This window comes from Calcarisporiella thermophila (assembly GCF_041956535.1).
Source record: "Calcarisporiella thermophila strain CBS 279.70 unplaced genomic scaffold VTP21scaffold_18, whole genome shotgun sequence".
NCBI lineage: Eukaryota > Fungi > Calcarisporiellomycota > Calcarisporiellomycetes > Calcarisporiellales > Calcarisporiellaceae > Calcarisporiella > Calcarisporiella thermophila.
Window position 1 is genome coordinate 625,040 of NW_027192208.1, and position 20,288 is coordinate 645,327.

General features: G+C 41.8%; 10 protein-coding genes across 10 annotated transcripts; 6 read left to right on the forward strand and 4 right to left on the reverse strand.

The window, feature by feature from the left end:
* Window positions 1-137: 137 nt before the first annotated feature.
* On the forward strand, window positions 138-1,433 carry VTP21DRAFT_3768 (uncharacterized protein; the record flags this gene model as incomplete). Its single annotated transcript, XM_069394106.1, has 5 exons — window positions 138-179; window positions 316-446; window positions 513-624; window positions 699-812; window positions 891-1,433. 5 exons carry the CDS (start codon window positions 138-140, stop codon window positions 1,431-1,433), a joined length of 942 nt encoding a protein of 313 aa, XP_069249206.1.
* Window positions 1,434-2,009: 576 nt separating this feature from the next.
* VTP21DRAFT_3769 (uncharacterized protein) lies at window positions 2,010-3,078 on the reverse strand (the record flags this gene model as incomplete). Its single annotated transcript, XM_069394107.1, has 3 exons — window positions 2,010-2,262; window positions 2,326-2,888; window positions 2,968-3,078. 3 exons carry the CDS (start codon window positions 3,076-3,078, stop codon window positions 2,010-2,012), a joined length of 927 nt encoding a protein of 308 aa, XP_069249207.1.
* Window positions 3,079-3,388: 310 nt separating this feature from the next.
* Window positions 3,389-4,056, forward strand: VTP21DRAFT_3770 (uncharacterized protein; the record flags this gene model as incomplete). The annotated part of the gene is made up of 4 exons (XM_069394109.1): window positions 3,389-3,457; window positions 3,538-3,664; window positions 3,734-3,901; window positions 3,974-4,056. 4 exons carry the CDS (start codon window positions 3,389-3,391, stop codon window positions 4,054-4,056), a joined length of 447 nt encoding a protein of 148 aa, XP_069249208.1.
* Window positions 4,057-4,463: 407 nt separating this feature from the next.
* Window positions 4,464-7,345, forward strand: VTP21DRAFT_3771 (uncharacterized protein; the record flags this gene model as incomplete). The annotated part of the gene is made up of 9 exons (XM_069394110.1): window positions 4,464-4,746; window positions 4,842-4,908; window positions 4,977-5,109; window positions 5,196-5,342; window positions 5,400-5,645; window positions 5,702-5,821; window positions 5,885-5,982; window positions 6,048-6,252; window positions 6,317-7,345. 9 exons carry the CDS (start codon window positions 4,464-4,466, stop codon window positions 7,343-7,345), a joined length of 2,328 nt encoding a protein of 775 aa, XP_069249209.1.
* A 173-nt stretch (window positions 7,346-7,518) lies between these two features.
* Window positions 7,519-9,254, reverse strand: VTP21DRAFT_3772 (uncharacterized protein; the record flags this gene model as incomplete). Its single annotated transcript, XM_069394111.1, has 3 exons — window positions 7,519-8,826; window positions 8,888-9,093; window positions 9,149-9,254. The coding sequence occupies 3 exons, from the start codon at window positions 9,252-9,254 to the stop codon at window positions 7,519-7,521; spliced, it is 1,620 nt and encodes a 539-aa protein (XP_069249210.1).
* A 206-nt stretch (window positions 9,255-9,460) lies between these two features.
* On the forward strand, window positions 9,461-11,061 carry VTP21DRAFT_3773 (uncharacterized protein; the record flags this gene model as incomplete). Its single annotated transcript, XM_069394112.1, has 5 exons — window positions 9,461-9,534; window positions 9,591-9,853; window positions 9,917-10,008; window positions 10,086-10,477; window positions 10,587-11,061. 5 exons carry the CDS (start codon window positions 9,461-9,463, stop codon window positions 11,059-11,061), a joined length of 1,296 nt encoding a protein of 431 aa, XP_069249211.1.
* Window positions 11,062-11,532: 471 nt separating this feature from the next.
* VTP21DRAFT_3774 (uncharacterized protein) lies at window positions 11,533-13,465 on the forward strand (the record flags this gene model as incomplete). The annotated part of the gene is made up of 5 exons (XM_069394113.1): window positions 11,533-11,594; window positions 11,663-11,727; window positions 11,790-11,865; window positions 11,935-12,254; window positions 12,321-13,465. The coding sequence occupies 5 exons, from the start codon at window positions 11,533-11,535 to the stop codon at window positions 13,463-13,465; spliced, it is 1,668 nt and encodes a 555-aa protein (XP_069249212.1).
* Window positions 13,466-14,131: 666 nt separating this feature from the next.
* VTP21DRAFT_3775 (uncharacterized protein) lies at window positions 14,132-14,999 on the reverse strand (the record flags this gene model as incomplete). The annotated part of the gene is made up of 5 exons (XM_069394114.1): window positions 14,132-14,434; window positions 14,507-14,637; window positions 14,701-14,721; window positions 14,788-14,857; window positions 14,925-14,999. 5 exons carry the CDS (start codon window positions 14,997-14,999, stop codon window positions 14,132-14,134), a joined length of 600 nt encoding a protein of 199 aa, XP_069249213.1.
* A 671-nt stretch (window positions 15,000-15,670) lies between these two features.
* VTP21DRAFT_3776 (uncharacterized protein) lies at window positions 15,671-18,263 on the reverse strand (the record flags this gene model as incomplete). Its single annotated transcript, XM_069394115.1, has 2 exons — window positions 15,671-17,611; window positions 17,679-18,263. The coding sequence occupies 2 exons, from the start codon at window positions 18,261-18,263 to the stop codon at window positions 15,671-15,673; spliced, it is 2,526 nt and encodes an 841-aa protein (XP_069249214.1).
* A 1,234-nt stretch (window positions 18,264-19,497) lies between these two features.
* VTP21DRAFT_3777 (uncharacterized protein) lies at window positions 19,498-20,160 on the forward strand (the record flags this gene model as incomplete). The annotated part of the gene is made up of 3 exons (XM_069394116.1): window positions 19,498-19,511; window positions 19,573-19,923; window positions 19,992-20,160. 3 exons carry the CDS (start codon window positions 19,498-19,500, stop codon window positions 20,158-20,160), a joined length of 534 nt encoding a protein of 177 aa, XP_069249215.1.
* Between the last annotated feature and the right edge of the window lie 128 nt (window positions 20,161-20,288).

Sequence of the window (20,288 nt, forward strand, 5' to 3'; positions counted from 1 at the left end):
AGCAGGAATTTGAGGCGCAGATATCGTGCTTTTTAGGAGCCATGTGAATTTCATATGCAAAGCTTAAAAATTCGGCCTTCGCGTCCCTTCAACCAGTATACGTTTTTGATAAAATAGATACAATTATATAAGGGCCGATGCTCGCAAGATTCAGAACACAAGGATATAACGGATATTCGGTAATTATTTTGCATGTGATTTGGGCTTTACTGAACAAGTCTTTGCCCTTGTTACCTGCCCTAAAATGATTAATGACTTTCGTTTCAATCTACAAGTATGGTCATATTTACTCCCTCTTCTCGTCTTTTATTCTAGGTCCAGTTCAGCCCTTTCTTTGAAAATAAGCTCGCATGTGCTTCATCGGCAAATTATGGACTAGTAGGCAATGGTAGATTATATGTGTTGAGGACGGGAGTTGGACCTGAGGGCATCGATGCTGAAAGAATGTAAAGAATCTAAGCTTGTTGCGCTTAACTGCAAATGCCAACAAGTGTTTCATTTTTATTAAATAGTTTCGACACACAAGATGGGCTTTTTGATGTATGCTGGAGCGAGGTGAATGAGAATCATTTGATTAGTGCAAGCGGAGATGGATCAATAAAACTTTGGGATACTAATTTAGCTGTAATATAACTTTTATTCTCTACTTGTTCTCCTGCTTGCAGTAGAATGTCTAATGCTTATCTATTTTGCCCCAGGATCTACCAATTCGAAACTGGCATGAGCATGCAAGAGAGGTTTTCTCATTGAATTGGAATTTAATTAAGAAAGATGCGTTTGTATCAGGATCCTGGGATCAGACAATTAAGCTGGTAAATATTCGAATCCATAATATTTCAATTCTATTAGACGCATCCAGTCATTATTAATACTTTTCTTCTTCATGCCAGTGGAATCCAGAAGCTCCGAAATCTATATCTACATGGAAAGAACATACGCATTGTGTCTACGGGGTATCATGGTCTCCTCATCACCCGGGACTTTTTGCTTCTGCCTCGGGTGACCACACCATTAAACTCTGGGATGTGGCCTCCCCTCGTTCTGCTCAAACTCTCCGTACGCACCACAATGAAGTGCTATGTCTAGATTGGAATAAATACCAAGAGCACACGATTGTGACGGGAAGCGTCGACCGCACCGTGCGTATTTGGGACTTAAGACGACCCTCTCATGAATTGGCAACATTAGTAGGACATGAATATGCCGTTAGGAGGGTGAAATGTTCACCACACAGGGGAAATATTATTGCTTCAAGTGCATATGATATGACGATGCGTGTATGGGAAACGAATGGGCGGCAAATACACGTGCACGACGCGCACTCGGAGTTTGTTCTAGGGGTGGATTTCAATTTGTATCTAGAGGGAGTTGTGGCGACATGTGCGTGGGATGAATGGGTGCATGTTTTTGGGCTAGCACCACCGGCACCGTGAATATAGTTCCTCTTATTTTGCTCGTCTGTTCTATAATAAATAAACATTTTTCAAATAAATTAATATCCATATTCTATTAATTTTTGATTTATCTTCCAAAGAACTCGATGATGCTCTTCGATTGCTCAAATTGCTCTGTGTGGGTGTGGTTTGTTCCTACTGCAAACCTTAGATGGTGTATATTAAATGGATCCAAAGTCACATTGTTTCAGAGTAGTATACATCCAAATTCTTTACTGAATTATTGAATGATTGAAATAGAGTAAATCAGTTCGAAAATTGGTATTGTGGTGCAGCGCACATAAAGAAAAGCTAAGAGATGCATCGCAGTTGTATAAGCCTTTGCGTATTCTTGGGGCTTTGTCGAGAAAAGATGGGGATGCAAGGCGTTTCGAGAATTGTGGGGGGAAAAAAATCAGATCATGCTAGCTAAAACAACTTTTCCCTTTTTACCATTATTATATAAAACTGTACAAGCGAAAAAAAGGAAACGAGAGAGAGGGAAAATTGAGTCTTGATGAGAGTATTGATTCGAGCCCAAATCTTTAAAAAGCCTCAGTATATAAAAGCTAGTGTTCATTTCTTGGTATCCGTTACCTCCACCAGCGAAAACCGGCAAACTGGGCAAGTTCCATTCCGCTGCAACCACTGTCGTATACACTCGCTATGGTATATATGTTTGCATGGCATCTCCAGCCCCTCTTCTCCAATTCCATAGTGTTCCTGGCATATTGAGCAGTCAAGTGACTTTGCGACATGATCTCTTGAGATCTGCACCAACGGAAGAGCTCTAATAGCTTCCTCAGAGGCGGGGGGCGGCTGGTTTTGTCTAATCAAGGATCGACTTTAGTTTTGTCGACGACTTTAAGAAGGCTGTATTAAATAAACTTACGCTGCTGTCTGTTCCATTAAGTCACTGATCACAGAGTCCAGCTCTCTTTGAGACCACACGTAATTGCCTGCGTTAGCTACAACGTTGAACATATTGAAGAGTGAATGTCCCTCCCATCCATAGATATCCGGCGCTTCTCCTCCAGGTTCTGAAGAGAGAAACCATCGAAGTAAACTAGCGATGGGTGAACGGCCCTCAGTTCTTAAACTCGATTCGCTAGAGTCCTCATCACCCTCTTCAGACTCTCGTGCCATCGAATCTGTGAATCTCTCATCGTTGATCGAACTTTCCCTTCCAAACATTGCTTGGAGCATTGCTCCCATCATCTCTGCTCTCCGTCGTTCTATGCTTGTTGATTCATCATTGTGTTCCTCATTCTCTTCTTCGCCCTCGTCCTCTTCGTCTGGATAGTCAGCGAAACGTTCCTCGTCGTCTTCCTCTCCGTCTTCATTCATTCCAGCCCATTCCCCCTCGTATTCTGACTCGCCCCCGTCGTATTCGCCACCTTCTTCTTCATGATCTGTGTTCATATCAATGTATGATGGAGCGTCAGCTGGCCCTAGCTATAATCACAATAGAGTTAATGCGTGCAACTACAAAAATGGGCAGTGGGCTCATGATAAATGATCATATGGATATTACCTCTTCAATGAATTCAGAATGACAAATACGACACTGTGTTCTGGGGGTAGAGACAAAATCCTCCTGACATGCGTGGCAATAATAGAGTAAAAAGCGGGAAGTATCTGACATGATAGACGTAAATTACTATGAAATTATTATAAAATTGGTGTACTGTTGATTTAACTCTAATTATTCAATGTTATGCTTAAAAGAAGAGTAGAAAGAGACAAAAGGAGAAAACGTTAAAGTAAAAATAAAAAAAAATTAAAACAAAGAAAGGAAATGTGTATGACTTATTCGTTATTGAAAAGAAAATGGTACACGGAACGTTATCATGCAAAATATTGCTGCGCCGTACCTGAGACTTGGCCACCAGGTTATAAATTCAACTTTCTTTTTCCGCGGTTCAGTACAGAATAAGTGTGTATCTTTGACAACCATGAGACGCGATGATGATTTGCCAGGTTTAGCCGATGTAGAAATTCCCCTCTCCCGTGCAGAGTTAGATGTTAGTACTGGCTTCCAGACTTCAAATTCATGCTGCAGTGTGATTTTTATTCTGATTAAGCATTTTTCTAACTTGGATAGGTATTAAGGAAGCAATATTTACGTGAGGGTGAGCTTGCTTCCTCACAGACGAAGTTCAACTATGCCTGGGGCTTAATCAAGAGTAGGCGCACAGATGAACAGCGTGATGGCGTGAGATTATTTACAGGTAAGATCAATTTTTATTTATAGATATTAAGAATATTTTTGTTAAATCTTCAACCAGAAATATATAAAGAATTACCTGAGCGTCGGCGAGAATGCCTATACTATCTTGCGCTTGCAAATATGAAACTCGGTGATTACCTTACTGCCAAAAAGTTTGCAGAAAAACTTTTAGAACATGAACCCAATAATACACAGGCTCAGAAATTACGTTTGATAATCGAAGAAAAATGCTCAAGGGGTAAAATTTATATAAAGAGTACTCTCCATTAACATATACATTATAATGTTAACTGGCTCTTTAATAATATAGATGGATATATTGGCATGGCAATAGTGGGAGGACTGGTAGCCGCAGCTGGCATAGCAGTTGCAGCATTTATGAAGAAGAAGTAGTAGTACTGATATGATATAATATCACTACTTTTTTAGAGTTATTTATTTGAGAATTCTAAATATATATTTCACAAGGTAACTGTAATATGACGAGCAATCTGCAATTGAATTTATTTTTTTTAAAAAATAACACAGCACTTCTCCTAACACCTGTCGATGATGTTTTTGGAGATAGCTCTCAATATCATCTTGGTAAAATACATGGAGAGAAGGAGGAAATCACAAGTCTCCTATGTGAATTTTGACAGATGTCTACAACTTATCATAAGAAACTAACATACCCTAAAGTGCAAAAGATTAATTGTGACTGCATATTTAAAAAGTCACTTGATAAACAATGTTGAAAGCTAATGAAATAATTCGGCCACCTTAAGAGCCCAAGTAACACTAATATAATCATTCGAACCATGAAGGGTACCCGCACGCTTAAGCAGGCTCATGCAATCCCTTCCCGTCAATGGTGGTATATATGTCGCCGCTGCCTAACTACCAACTCTATACCTCCTCATCCCATTAGCGAAAATATACCGTCAAATTCTGGGGATGAGAAACTGGGTGTCGATCCATTTGCTCACTCAGATCCTTTCAAATCGGGAAAAGAAGGAGAAAAGAGGAAGGAAAGTGTTGGAGAGTTTGGATCCATGACAAATAGTACCAGCATTGCTAGGGCAAGAGATATCAAATACAAAAGTATTCCCTAATTTTTTACACTTCAATTGTCATAAAATTGAGCTTTTGAGCTAAGACGCATTTCTTTGGATTTATATAATAATTATTGAATTCAGGTATAGATCCACCGTTTTTTGTACCGATTCCTAGGCTTGCTCATGGCCTTGACCGCGTGCTCTTCAAGTAATTTATGCATCCTTTTCTCCCTAAGCTTGCCATTATGTTCATGTTGGGCTTTATAATCTATATAGTCCAGGAGTCAACTATCTTCAGGACCCTCGAACAAAAATCTACAATTTTGATCCTTATCTCCGTTACATTCTTCCCCCTTCTGAATTCGATTATGACGCGTTAGCACCCTATATCACATCTTCCAAGGATAAAGTACATAATCTTGCTTTGACTGTATCTTTTTGGATATCAAATTTACTAGCTGGATTATTGACTTTACATATCTATTTCCATTTAAGATACTCGAAAACTTGGCTCGTGAACACCAGAAGCGCTATATTGGTTCTACATCATCAATGACCCATGTACTTTCTCATTTTTATTACCTTATTTCATCCTGGCGCCCTATTGATACTTCATGCCTTTCTATGGCATTTGCGGACCAAGTATATATTCGAATCTATCGACTTTAGTGGTATCCCAGCTAATAATTATTTTTATAGCCTAATGGTTTTACAGGTGCAATGAAAGCCCCAGCAACCATTTATCTCCGCAATCGTCAAGGAGTTTATGCTATTGATGCAGACAAAAGCGTTGATATCCCAGACGGCATTCTCTCTGTTCTTGGTAAATCTATGGAGAAAATGCTTACACTCTCTCCCGAAGAATTCGATAAGTACAGGAAAGGTAACACATGGCGCCTTCGTGAAGATGAAAAGAGCAAGCCTGAAGCCTACCATTACGCTACTGTAGGTTTACACGGAATATTTTGGATGACTTGAATAATTAACTTGTGGGTATTTAGGTGGAAAATTTCCTTTTAAGATCGCAACTGGATTGTATGGATGACAGGCTACCGAACAAGGTGTTTGATTTAAAAACGAGGGCAGCAATTTCGATTAGGTTGGATCAGCTTAATTATATGGTGAGACTGGACATGGGACGTGAAATTACATAGATATCGACTTACATGATCCATGAATGTTAGAACAATATCGGATATCAAATCAATCGCTCTCATGGATTATTTGAATCTTTTGAGCGTGAATACTATGATATGATGCGGTCAGCAATGCTAAAATATAGGTATGCAGATATTTACCTTTTGTATATATCTTTCGTCTAACAAAGACTTTCATTTTCACATTCAGCCTCCAAGTAAGAATCGGATCCATGGATGGTATTTTCGTTGCGTACCATAATACTGCCAAGATTTTTGGCTTCCAATATATTTCCCTTGATGAAATGGATGCGCGACTCTTTGGTAATTCAGTCCTTGGAGAGGAAAGTTTTTTGATTTCTTTGAAATTACTACGGCACGTGCTGGACACGGTTACTGAAAGGTTCCCCGGAAAGGTAGGAAATAAGAAATGATATGATATATCAAATGGCAATGCTTCATTCGATATATATTCAATAGACTCTTCGTCTGGGATTTGAAACTTCCAAGCGTTCTCAGAATCTTAATATATTTGCCGAGGTTGTCCCCGATGAGGAAGGAACTAACACGCAACAATTGACTACGGATTTCTTCTCCACCTCTCCCTTGGTTCTCGACGAACACGCACCGCTGGCCAAATTTCAATTACGCTGCCACTCCAAGGTTAATGGACGACACATAACCACTGCGCTTGGCGATCTCAACCCTCTCGGAAGTGATTTATGGGAAGTTCATTATGAGTTGCAAGAAATTAAAGCGCCCCTTGATAATTTGCGGAGAGGGTATGCAGCAATGAGAACTCGACAAATGAATATGTACATGCTGCAAGGAGCAGGGGAAGGCCGCGAGTTTCCATTATTGAAAACTGTGAGAAGGTTAAGCCGTGAAGGAGCTTTAGGGGCAGCTGAAGAAGATGAGGAATTTGGGGAAGGTGAAGTTGAAGTATATGGGCAAAATATCAGCGCAGGTTTAGACTTATCACGACCAAGGGTAATGGTGCAGAGGCCCTCACCTTCTGATACAGATACTGTAGTAGACGTGGCCGATAACGAAGGGAAATACTCCAGTAAAAAACGAGAACGAGTTTCAGAACTTATGGGATCCTTAAGATTGCCCATCTGGCCTTGCCCAACAGCATACGAGCTGCGAACCATGAACCGTAAAACATTGATACGCAATCTCAAGAAAATATCACAGCCTGCAACAGGGACGACTGAGGAACTTCGTACTCGTCTCGATCGCTTCACATGTTTCCCCCGTGCTGAGCACATACTACAAAGATGGGAGCAGTTTCTTCTACCCATTTTGCCCAAGCGTTCCGATGGAACCGGAGGAGCGAAAATTCCAGATTTAGATGCATTGACTAAAGTAGAACTTAGAGAAGTCTGCAAGCACCTGGGGGTGTTATATACAAGTAGAGAGAACAAGGCCATACTTGCGGAACGTGTAGTAGAGACGGTTCGAAATGCTAGAGAGGTAGTGGAAGAGGCAGAAGGCCTGAAAGGATGAAAATTTTTTGCTGATACCCCAAAATGGAGATTAAGATTTAAGTGACGGGCAGGGTTTAGAGTTGATATATAATTTATTAAATTGTTCTTACTATGCAATAAATTCAATGCTTGCGAAGGGCAACCATAGATATAGATAATATTACAAAAAATAGGATAATCGAAATTTTGTTATCACAAATCTGGAGAACTACTTCGTCTTCTTAGCGCGGTTCTTACAGGCATAACCAAATCCAAATCCTCCTCTTCCCCAAAGTCCTCAGTCATTAGTAGCTCTTTATCTATCCGCAGGTTTACTTTGTCTTCACCAATTCTGTTTTTCAACCCTCCTCCACGCGTAGATTCATCAATCTTCTTTACCATTTTGTCCAATTCTTGTCTTTCCTCATGAATCATTTCAGCAACTTCAGCTTTTTCTTTATCTTCAGTGCGCCGGTCACCTTTTTCTGACATTCTCGATATCTCTGATATGGAATTTACAGTGGAAAACCGCATCCGCTTAGGTGAAGTCGCTTCAACCTTCGACCTTACTTCATCCATTTTATCACTGGATTTAGTGGTAGTTAATTTGAGATTAATGTCCGGCAAATCGGGAAGCTTAGATTGATGACGCTGGGGTTTCGATAAAATGCCTGCCTGAGCACTTTTGGATGAAGTAGTGTTGAAATCGGTATCACGGGGAGTATCGTAGGATTGGGAGCGTTTCTTAGGAGCTGAAGCAGCAGTAGTTCCAACGACTACTATTTCGTCATCTCCATCGTTCAATTCTACCAATTTTAAGCGTCTATCATTCTCAGTAGAGGTAGGGTTGCGATTGGAAGAGACTATCCTGTGCTCGATCGAATCATCTTCTTCTGATTCCATATGTTTTTCGCCAATATCGGTTTCTCCATGACTCTCTTCTAACAACGTCCTATTCATAGGTCGGCTCTTTCGGGCGTGTCTCGACATTGCCTCCTCCACTGACCATGACCTTTGGTTCTCGTACCTTGAGTGGCCTTCACTCTCTATCTCTTCATCCTCTTCGCTGTTATTGTCGTTCTTTCGTCGCACCACCAAAATCCTTTCTCTTTTCGAAAATTCTTCCCTTCCTTGGTGAGGTCTTGCCATCTTTCTAATTAGAACTTCCTCTCGCTTCTTCATTTCCTCTATTCTCTCTTTTAACATTTTTACCTTCTCCTTGAGTCTATCAATCTTCCCATGAAGCATTCCGCAGTAATCTTGTACATGTTGATTTACATCACGCCATGTGCCGCGGTAAGGACATCCTTCTTTATTGTATGTACACGGAATATAGCGGCAGCGGCGGAGAATATGATTATCTTTGTCCTTGCGTAGAAACGATTCACAGCTGGAGGGATTGTTTGGACAGGATATAAGCTCGTATAAACAGGTCTGGAGATGGGTAGAGAGATCTTTTTTGAGAAGAATATTAGGACAACCGTGCCGTGCGTTCGGACATTCTACCGTTTCGTATTGACACTGGAAATAGAAACATGAACATCAGTTAAAGGATTTTCTCTTTATCTAATATACTATTTACATTAGCCGAATGATTATCGCTTAATGGACCCGTCCATGTGCATCCTGCATCAGAGTAAACACACCGCACTTCTAACCGTCCTATCTGGCGTTTTAAGAATTTGGCAGACTGAAAGCTGGAAGGATTCAGCACTTCTCTGCAGAGAGGACATTCCAGGCGGCCGATGCGAATATTATCGTTGATGCAAGCATAGCAAAAAATATGGTCTGGAAGAGGATTAATATTTATGATAAATTTACACAATTGAGATGGGAGAATTACCTTCACGGCAGCGCACTTGCACCGGATCCTCAAGCACACTTAAACATATAGTACACACAAAATCTTCGCTTATAGGTTTAAGAAAATACTCAGTCGCGATGCCCATCTCCCCTTAAACTCTAATAGCCCAAGGCAATATTATTTTTAGAGACTATTCAACGCGTTTTTGTCAATTTCCGTGTGACTAGTATTTTTTTAGTTGATTAAGTGGTGGGTAAAGTGTTCAAATATAGACGCACATCTACAGTTTCATTGCATTCATTCCCCACCTTTAAGGACGCAAAATATACAGTAGGCGACGCGCAACCACAAATGATCAGCGCATTTTTCATTTACAATCAAAAGGGTGAGGTTCTCATCTCAAGGCTTTATCGTCAAGATCTTAAGTAAGTTCATCATCTCGATCTTTTTCCTATCAGTCTCATCTAATTGCTTCCCTCAGACGTTCGGTCGCTGATATATTCCGCATCCAAGTAATCTCAAATACGGATGTTCGCTCTCCTATCATAACTCTCGGCAGCACATCCTTCTTCCACGTTCGCCACGAAAATCTCTACATTGTTGCAGTAACCAAATGGAATGCGAATGCGGCATTACTTTTCGAGTTTTGCTACAGAGTCGTTAGTATAGGACGCGCATATTTCGGCAAATTTGATGAAGAAGCAGTGAAAAACAATTTTGTTCTAATATATGAACTTCTTGACGGTAATTTTCCAGTATTATTAATTTCATCAAAGGATTGTTATATTTGATAACTTGCCTCCATAGAAATTCTCGATTTCGGGTACCCACAGAATAGTGATGCAGACACCCTTAAGATGTATATTACAACTGAGGGAGTCAAATCAGAAAGAGCGGTAGTAAGTTCTCATTTTTCTGCTGTAGTTCATATTTTTTTTCCCCAGACCTATCTCATTTCGGCTCTTTTTGTCAATAGAAAGAAGATTCTAGGCGCATCACTATGCAAGCAACTGGAGCAACATCTTGGCGCCGTGCCGATATTAAATATCGTAAAAATGAAGCTTTTATCGATGTGATCGAGAATGTCAATCTACTGATGGGTGCTAAGGGCACAATATTACGCGCAGATGTCTCTGGCCAAATCATGATGCGCGCCTACCTTTCAGGTATGCCAGAATGCAAGTTTGGATTGAATGACCGAGTGCCGATGGGTAAGGATACGAGAACACGAGCACACGGTGTGCGAAAAACTGGAGAAACAGTGGAGATCGATGACTTTCAGTTTCATCAATGTGTGCGACTTGGGAGAGTGGATGCTGACAGAACCATCACATTTATACCCCCGGACGGAGAGTTTGAACTTATGAGGTAAATTACTGCTTCCCAGCTCCACCCTGATATCTCGTCTATTTTTCCAGAAAACTGCTTAATTCTAACCACTCCTATTCTCTCCCTGACCCACTATCTTGTTGATTAGATATCGCACTACAGATAATGTCAATCTACCTTTCCGCGTTCACCCGGTCGTTAATGAGATCGGAAAGACACGTGTAGAATATAAGATCCATGTCAAGTCGAACTTCTCCAGCAAGCTCTACGCGACAAATGTCATCCTCCGTATCCCAACCCCACTTAATACTGCCAAAATCGACACACGAGTTGCCACGGGTAAGGCTAAATACGCCCCCGCAGAAAATGCAATTGTGTGGAAGATCCCTCGTTTTGCCGGACAAGCTGAATTCACATTGTCGGCAGAGGCAGAGCTTACCGCAATGACAAACAAGAAAGCCTGGTCTCGTCCGCCTATCTCAATGGAATTCCAGGTGCTGATGTTTACATCGTCAGGGCTGCTAGTACGGTTTCTGAAAGTTTTTGAAAAGAGCAACTATAGAAGTGTAAAATGGGTTCGCTACTGTACACAAGCTAATGGCACATATCTTATTCGATTTTAAATCTATCTAATTTGCTTATATATTCTATCTTATTTCCGCTTCTTTTCTCCATAATCCCTATCAAGATGTCACGATTTTGGTGTAGGAAGGCACTTTCCATAGTCTCTACCGTCAACGCCTACCTTTTGTTTCCGATAAAAACCCTTTTTTTTCTATTATATTATTCTTATTCTTTCAATGATAATATTAGTTTGCATGGCTTATTCACTAGATATCTGAAAGATTATCACTTGAAAATTGCTGAGCTGGGAATTTTGGTTAAGAAATGCTCTTCAGTTTGTGGCGGACGATTTTAATTCTCTTTTTGTGGGATTTTTCTTCCTTCACTAGCGCATCGAAAACACATCCAAAAGAACAATGAAGATCCCTCTAGTGTTGACACTTTAAGCCTCCAAAAAAGTCTTAAATATCTCTTCCTGCTCCATTATAATTTCTCTCTAATATCTTACGAGTGCGATTTTTTACAACACAATGCTGACGGGTTTGAATTACCAGTTAGCTGCCTTCCAACCGCGACGCGGTCGCGGTGACATGTAAATACGCTAATCCTTTACATGCCCTATATCTAGAATGAATGGCTAATGCCATTTGATGTTCATAGAGTGTATGACCTAATTATACGCCAACATCCCAAGCAATCGCGAATGTGTGGAATTGGTGAAAAGGGTATGGAATACTACTTTAGCTTTTAGTTCTAGAGATGATTAACCGAATATTGTTGGCTCTAGCGGATCGGCGTCCACTTGATCCCCCACCTATAGTACAATTGCGGGTTTACGACCGGGAGAGTGCGAACAGTGAAACGTAAAATCACTTCGGGCCTATTAAGCTCATCTTTCATCTTTGATTTTCTCATGCCTTTTATATGCATAGAACCTTTCTTCAAAATCCCTACTATTTCCTTTTTGCATCTCTGGTGTATCCCGATTCTGATCGCGAGTTCCATGTTCTAAGCGATGGCAAGACCCGCTCTACTACAGGCAGCATGGTATCTTCGCTCTACCATCTCAAGGACACGGACAACTGTGACGCTGCTTTTTTTGTTTTTAACGACATCAGCGTAAGAGTAGAGGGCTATTACAGGTTGAAATTCTCCTTGTTTGAGATAGTAGGGCACGAAGTGTTTCACTGTAAGAGTATATATACAGACGAATTTGTTGTGTACTCAGCAAAGCGATTTCCAGGAATGGAGGGTAAGTCAATAAGAACAACTCCACCCATACCAACCTAGAGATTTATCTTTATGCTGTGGGGATTAGAATCAACGCTGCTTTCACGACTTCTCGCCGATCAAGGTCTCAAGATTCGAGTAAGAAAGGAGGGTCAGGGCCGCAAGCGCCTTTCTAAGCGCAGCAGTCTGGTTCTCTATAGTGGTGCACCTGAGCAAGAGGTTGCACCATTAGCCACGGAGAGACACTTGAAACGTGCCCGAAAATCAAGAACAGTGCGAAGTGAAGAAGAGTCTGATGAAATGGAGGAAACCAGTACACTTATGGATTCACAGGTTCATAGAGATGTATCTGGAATCAATACAAAGATGCAGAGAGGAGCAAGGGAAGCAAAAATACAGTTCTGGGAACAGATTCCCTCAGCCCAGCACCATTTGAGATCTTCGTCTTCATCAGAGCGAGATTTAAATCCACCCTCCTCGATAGGCTCATTCGAGACTATAACCGAGGCGAGAAGGGCGAGTGAGCCCTGGTTCAATGCATCGAATCCCATGCTACATGCGCGTGTTTCCACCCTTAACAAAATTGCCGCTAGTGGAGATTCTGTAGGTGGAATGAAATCCACCTACAATAGACCTCGCCTTCCAGCTTCGTTACCCAACCCTCTTCCGACCAACCCACTTCAATACCATCTACAATCTTTCCCGCTAAACTCAAACAAAATCACAACACGACGTCCCCCTCCACCTCCCTTACCACTTCGCGAGTCCGCGCACCATGCCAACATGCATCCAACGCCGACTCACTCACCTACATCCACCTCATCTTCGTCTCCACTGTGTTCGCCTTTAGGCCGGATGACAATCGCAGGAGGAAGCAGTGAGCAGCAGCGCTCCACACACTTGCACACCACGCTTCCCCCGATTTCATCCCTATCGGCGCTCCCTGCGGTAGGTTCGAATTTGAGCTTGGCTGGTGGCATGGTCCCACCCATATCGACACCCATGGAGTCGCTTAGACGATCACTTACCGTGTATGGCAGTCATGCAGATACGGTTACAGCTGCAGCAGGGAGCAATGGAATATTGAGAGAGCTGCCACTACCACGGCCTCTTTCCTCTACCGTATCTAGTATCAACAGTGGAGAAGGTCAGAGTGGAGGGGGCGTTAATCTACCTCCACTGGCGTGGCTGTTGAATCAACCTCCCCACCGCTCTAGGGTAGAGGGCACTTAAGTCTTGGTATTAATATTTTTGGGCTCTATTAAAACATTATTAGTACTTTAATGTTGATACATTCCATGATATTATGGAGGAATTTGACATATATATCTCTTCTATTATTTTTTTCCATCTCTTCTCATGACAATTATTTCTCTCATAATATTATTACATTGAAAAGGTTTTGTTTCTCTATGGTTGTAACCCCTCATTCGTCATTTTTGCTCATTTTTATTATTGGAGATCTCTATTTCGCTTAAAGATACTTTCTTTTCCATTCTCTTTTTTACTATTTCTTTTTCTATTACGCTTTTTAATTTGCTTTGCAAACGCTCTTTAGACTCTGCTTCTTCTGCGTTTGCTCTATGGATATTATCATAGCTTCTATATATATATATCATTTTATCTGCTTGTAAAAAGAAATGAATTCGTTGCTCATCAATAGTGAATAACCTTTATCGTATCATTCGACGTTATGCAGGGTAGCAACCAGTGAACTGAATGTTGTTAACAAAACATGAGAGAACAATGAAGCTAAAATTCCCTCTTTACATCAATGGCTGGTCATGGAAGAATGGCTAAAATCACTGACAAGCCTATGCCAATGTCCCAATCCATAGCTGTAGTGTAACTAAGAAAAGAGCACTATTTATTGAGTTTTCGATAAATAAATATTTCGAATTACGCCGGCTCCACCAGCACTTTCAGATCCACCTCGCTCTCCCCGATATGCACTTTACATGTATGCTCTCCCACTGTCTTGATCCGATCAGCGCTAACTTGCCCTTTGGACACCCCTGCAATTCCCTTCTTCCGCAGTCCTTCTACAACATCCTCTGCTGTTACAGACCCATAAGTTTGTACAGAATTGGGTACAATCGCCCGCTTAAAGCGCAAGGGAGGAAGAGAGCGTAGCTTTGAGACAAGAGAGAGAGCAGCAGCGACAGCCTGGCTTTGACGGATTTGAAGGTTATCAGCAGATTCCTAATCCATAAAGAAGGTAAAGGATATTTAGGTCTTGCATGTGAACGGAAAGGGAGGAGAAATAAAACGCACCGCTGTAATGCGAGCAGCTTGAGCTCGCAGGTTGTCAGCTTCTTGCTCCGCTTTACGATCGCGCGCACCTTTTGATTTCACGATATAACTTGCTAGTCCATTTGGCAAGAGATTATTGCGCATGTAACCCGCTATTCATCCAATTCAAATTTTAATCACTCGAAACATTAGAAAGCTTGGGGAAGAAATCTTACGCTTCACGGAAACTACATCACCTATTTAATCGATGCATAATTACATCAGTTAAAAGTTTCTTCGAGTAGTAATACGGCATCGCTTACCAGGCTTGCCTAACCCTTTCAATTTAGACTTAAGTTGTACTTGGATTGTGCTCTGCTTATGTGCATATCTCTGTGAAAGTGTTAAAATGTCAGAACTATTCTGACAAAAATGCATGTCAAGGTAATATATGAGCTACTTTTGGCGTATTTAATAGAGCGCGTTCTAGCACTGATGATCTCTCTAAAGCAAACAAATGTCTAACGCTGTACATGATTCTTTATAGAGGATCTCGAAGGGAAATTAGAGTGTTTTGATTTATTGTCGCTAAATTTGGCGGTCACACTTTTACATTAACTCTGCCAAAGACCCGATTTCAATGAAACTCCTCTCCCCACTGCAGATATGCGTTGGCTTTTTTTTTTAAGTCCCATAGGAACCTGATCCTGGGAGAATAACAGTATATGTTCTTGGGCATTATATCTTAGTTAGATCTATTTTCCTCAACCCTGTTTCAACAAAGTCTATTTCATCTACTCTCCGGGAGATGCCATGGACAGTGTAGTAGCAAGAAGTGGCGGAAAACAACAAAGCTATCACGCCCTTTCCTTCCACTGCTTCTATTTATGGGATAATCTGCATTTTTGAGATAAGATGAAGCGAAGAGAGGGGAATTATCATAAACTTGAGGAAAAGCCACAGATTAAGGCACATTTTGAAGATTGCATACCGCCTGAGAGATATCGAGTAATCTAAAAATTTTTCTGCTTTGTAGAAACAAAGATATTATATATTGAATAATGTGTTGTCACTATGTACAAATCAAATAAAAATACCATTAGAGAGAAAAATAGAAGGGAGGAAAGAGGGGGAGAGAGAAGAGTAATAAAGGATCATTATGGTGGGTATTAAAGTAGAACAATCAATGGTAAGATTATAAATAAGTTAGTCCTTCCTCAACTGCGATAGCTGTACAACCAGTTCCATGTTCTTATCCAATAGCTGTGCCAATTCCTCCTCAAGCGTCGCATTCCTTTGCTCCAGAGTCCAGATATGTTCGTCTTGGCCCCCGTAATCCCCTCCAGAATTAGAAGAAGCCGATTTCAGAGCCATTATCTCCCTTCTTAATCCATCAGCCTCCGTGCGATATGATAATGCCTCTTGTTCGAGGGTACGTAGTTTGGCCCGGTAGCTGTTTCGTCGACGCTCCAATGTAGCGCGAAGAAGATCCATTTCCCCGCTCAGTTCGCTGAGCATTTCGCCGTAGCGCTTTCGGACGTCGTGCAATTCTCGCTCATGGGCTAAAACCTGTGCCTCGAGATGGACTTTTCCGAACGCATCCCCCCCTCTATCATTCATAGAATTAGGGGTAGGGGGCAATTGGGACTGCATTACAACCTCATTCACTAGATCCAGCTCATTCCGTAAGGCGGCAATGGCGCGCTCCTGCTCCTTAACCCTTTCCTTCAACTCCCGCGCCGTATCATTAGCCTTTGCGAGCTCCATTATTTTGGCGTTAAGAGTGCGCTGGGTATCTTGCGCTGCCTCACGCCGTACGTTCTCGAGCTCCTCGGTCTGAAGCCAAGAGATCCTCGCTTTGGCGCTGGAAAGCTGTTCCTGCAATTCACTGATGTCTCGCTCCCTACGCTCCAACTCTTTCTTCAAACGCTTCATCTCTGATCGAGCATCATTAAGCTTAGCATGTAAGGCACGACGTTCCTCTTCCGCATTCATTGCCTCTTGCTCTTTTTCCTCCATTGCTGCAGCGGCTTTCCCTTGCCATAACTCCAGCTCCTCTTCTAACTTGAGCTCTCGCTCTCGTGCCTCTTCAAACATTTGGTTTCCTTTCTCTTGCCACCCCCGCTCCATCTTCCGAATAGTTTGCTCGAGATGGGCCACTTTTTCTTGAAGCTCACTCCGCTCCTGTTCAATCTCGCGTACATTGCCTTCAGCTTGTCGAAGTGAACTATGCAACTTGTTACCCACTGAAGCCAACTCTCCTTGTAGTGCCTGTACCACTCCCTCCAGTTTTGATTTATCCTTACGGACTTGATCGTACTCTTCCCGGTCAGGACGCTCCTCCAATTCGGCACGAATAGCAGAGACTTCATCTGCTTTTGCCACAAGGTCCTTTCGCAAGTAAGAAAGCTCCTCCTCAAGGCGACGGATCTCTACCTCATGTTCGGAGTCAGCGGTGCTGCGAAGTTTCTGAAACTCTTTGTCGTAATCTTGACGCAACCGTCTTAATTCTTTTTCACGATCGCTTTTGAGTTCTTGAACTTGAGACCGAAGCTTTTTAATTTCCCCTTCCAGCTGAGCAACGATGCCCGCTTTCTCGGCCACATCCTTCTTCAAACGTTGCTCATTCAATGAGTGCTCCCTTGCTAGCTCATCGAGTGCATCCTCCCTGTCTGAAAGCTTTTTTCTCATTTCTTCCAACTTCTTTTCCAGTTCCTCTTTCCCTTTAAGAAGTCGATCTCTCTCAACCTCCACCTTCCTCGTTTTCTCTTCAAACGTATTATCTTGGGTTAGGTGCTCTCGTCGTAATTTCTCTATCTCTGCATTTTTTTCGGTTAACTGTCTCTGAAATGCGCGTATGGAGTTTTCAGTTGAACGCTGCAAATCCTTTAGCGCTGTATCGGCACGCTCCTTCTTTCTGAACAACACCTCATTCTCTTCACAGAGAGATTGGATTCGTTTAGCGAGTAAGCGAGCCAGCAATTCGTCGTTATCAGGGGAGTCGGATGATGAGGACGGAAGTTCATCTGTAGGAAGGAGGCGACGAACAGCATCAAGAAGATAGCGGGCCCTTGCCTGATATTCAGCACTTTTTTGTTTGAGGGCATCAAGCTCTTTAGCGTGTATCTCAGAGAGCTCCTTTCGCACCTAACCATAAAGAGCATCTAGATAAATAACAGAAAAGCACAGAAAAGTAGAATTGCAGAAGAAGTACCGCTTCATTAGCTCGGCCACTAATTTCTCCAATTTGTCTCTTTAAATCGGTTTCAAACTGTTTTAACATGCCCTTTCTGGTTTCATTCTTCTCCCGTTCAAACCCTTCCCGCAAAGCCCGATTCTCTTTCCGCAATCCTTCATTCTCCTGCTTTAACTCGGCGATTTGCGTTTCGACCTCACGCATCTTACGCTCACGTTCTATGGTGGTCACCCGACCGCTAACCACTCGGCTCTTTGATGCGGTGCGAACTAAGTTATTATTCTGTCCACGGCTTCGGGATGCCTTCCTAGCCAAATCTGAATTATTGTTCCCCGATTGAGCCGAGGATGGCTGAGTTAGCTTGCTGTACATTGGGCTTTCTGGCCCTGAGCTATTGGTCGGGTCAGTTCCAACCCCCTCATCTTCGTGAGACGAGAAATCATCAAAATATGCATCCACATCATAGCCCTCTTCTTCTCCCTCCTCATCCTGGAAAGAGGAGTTATTGTGTGTGAAGTGGCGTGACTTGGAATGAAGCGAGCGGCCGTGTGAACGCCGCAGAGAGCGACGGCTAGGGATGGCTTTTTGTCCAGATGAAGGCATAACTTAAGATGGTATTGTTCTAGTTGGTATTATTCAGGTGTAGAGATACCGCCTGCTGTTATTAGTGATTTGTTTTTTGAGTAAGGATATCGGACGGTCAAGAAATTATAAGGAATGGATAGGGACTAATGAGAGAAATTGGATTAAAGTAACAGTTCCAACATTTGGAAATAGCTTTTAAACTTTACGAAATATTCGCGAAGGAATTCCCGGAGTTTGAATACTGTTCCAGGTGGGAGGGGACGGAAAATGGGCTCGGGATTAACCAAAAATATACAGCGACCTATCACGTCCCCTAATTAATAAACTAAATAGGAAAGCAATTATTGTTCGGACCAGCTTATTATTGCAATCGTTATTAGCTTTTTTGCTTGCAGGCTTGGTCCGATATACAGAGAAAGGTGGGGATAAAGAGCTGAAAACAACGACCGTTGTATTTCCTTCTGCCTTCATTTTGCCTGGATGAATCTCTCAGAAAATGAATGTACTACGAAGTAACAAGATCAACTTCCAATGTTTCCTTATGCGAGATCATTCCGCTGCTTAAACTTTTATGTACTGGTGGCTACAGAGATCTTTGTGAAATATATTTGATCTATTCCTAAGATAGTCTTAAGTGTATGTGCTATATATCCTGGCTTGATTAGCCTGATATACAATCGCACACCTACCTGCAATCCTGCATCTAATTGTTACCCGGCGTTGTGCGGATACAAGGAGCACAGGGCCCTACCTGTGAAGTTGACCTAACATCTCCTAAAGTATATCCCGGTGGGAATATCAACAAATGAGAATAGGAGGCCTATACAGCTCTTTTCTCCCGAGGCTAGTTGTCCAAAGCAAATTTTACAAAACAATGGTTACTTTGTTCAATTATCCGATGCTATAAGGTGCTAAAGCATATTTAAGGGATAAAATGGCATAAGGCGGCATAAAGTATCGTCATGATCCCAAGACCTTAGGATTCGGAAACAGGGGTTCAAATATAAATTTTTGTGTTCGATATTTTGCTATATCTCAAAAATCTCACTCCTCTACAGTAATAATATCCCGGTAGCCAATTAGAATGCTTATCTTACATCTTTTTCTTACTCAGCCTGTCACTTTATTCACTATTATCTAGATATCCTATTCTTCCTCTAGAAATCACATTAGTTTACTCTTTCCTCTCTCCTCTTTCCTTGTTATAATAGAATTGCGTTCATCTATTGTCGTTATTTTTTTTAACTGTTCAATGCGATTCTTCAAGTAAGCGTTTATAAGAATTCTTTCCGTTGCCTTGACCATGACTAATAATCGCCGATCTTAGAACTAGCCACACATTCGCGCATCCTTGGCAAGACGTTACTACTGCACATTGGTTTAAATACCCAAATGAAAATCTTCCACATGTTATCTCGGTCGATGTTCTTGACCGCTACGTTGATCCTGTTACCAATTCTCTCGTAACTGAACGCCTCATCACATGTCGCCAGAATGCCCCTGCTGTAATACAACTGGTGCTTGGAAAGGACATCGTTACTCAATACGTAAGAGAAGTAAGTGTTATTGATCTAGAAGGGCGTAGATGCACGATGTGGAGCCGAAATTTGAGCTGGCGCCAAGTAGTAACCGTTGAGGAGCGAATATCCTATGAACAACACCCTTCCAATGATAACAAGTAAGCTTACAGTAAATTCCCTCTGTTATTTTGCGATGAAAGTAGCCTAACGCAATCCGTGTGTCTAGAACCATCTTCAATCAGGAGGCAGAGATCAATGCAAATAGCGCTTTGAGTCGACTCAAAGGTTACTTGGAGGATATATGTGTCAGCACATTTAGCGATAATGCCGCAAAAGGCAGAGAAGCTTTTGAAAATATCTTGGAGCGATTCACAGGAGAATGGTCAAAGTTGTGAAGCGAACAAGAAAAAAAAGATAGAGATATCTTTTCGGATTAAAAAGTCAATGAGGATAGACACTTATTTTATATTGTACCTTATTTGTACAAAAATTGCTCTTCGTGCTCTTATTCATTTTCAAAAGA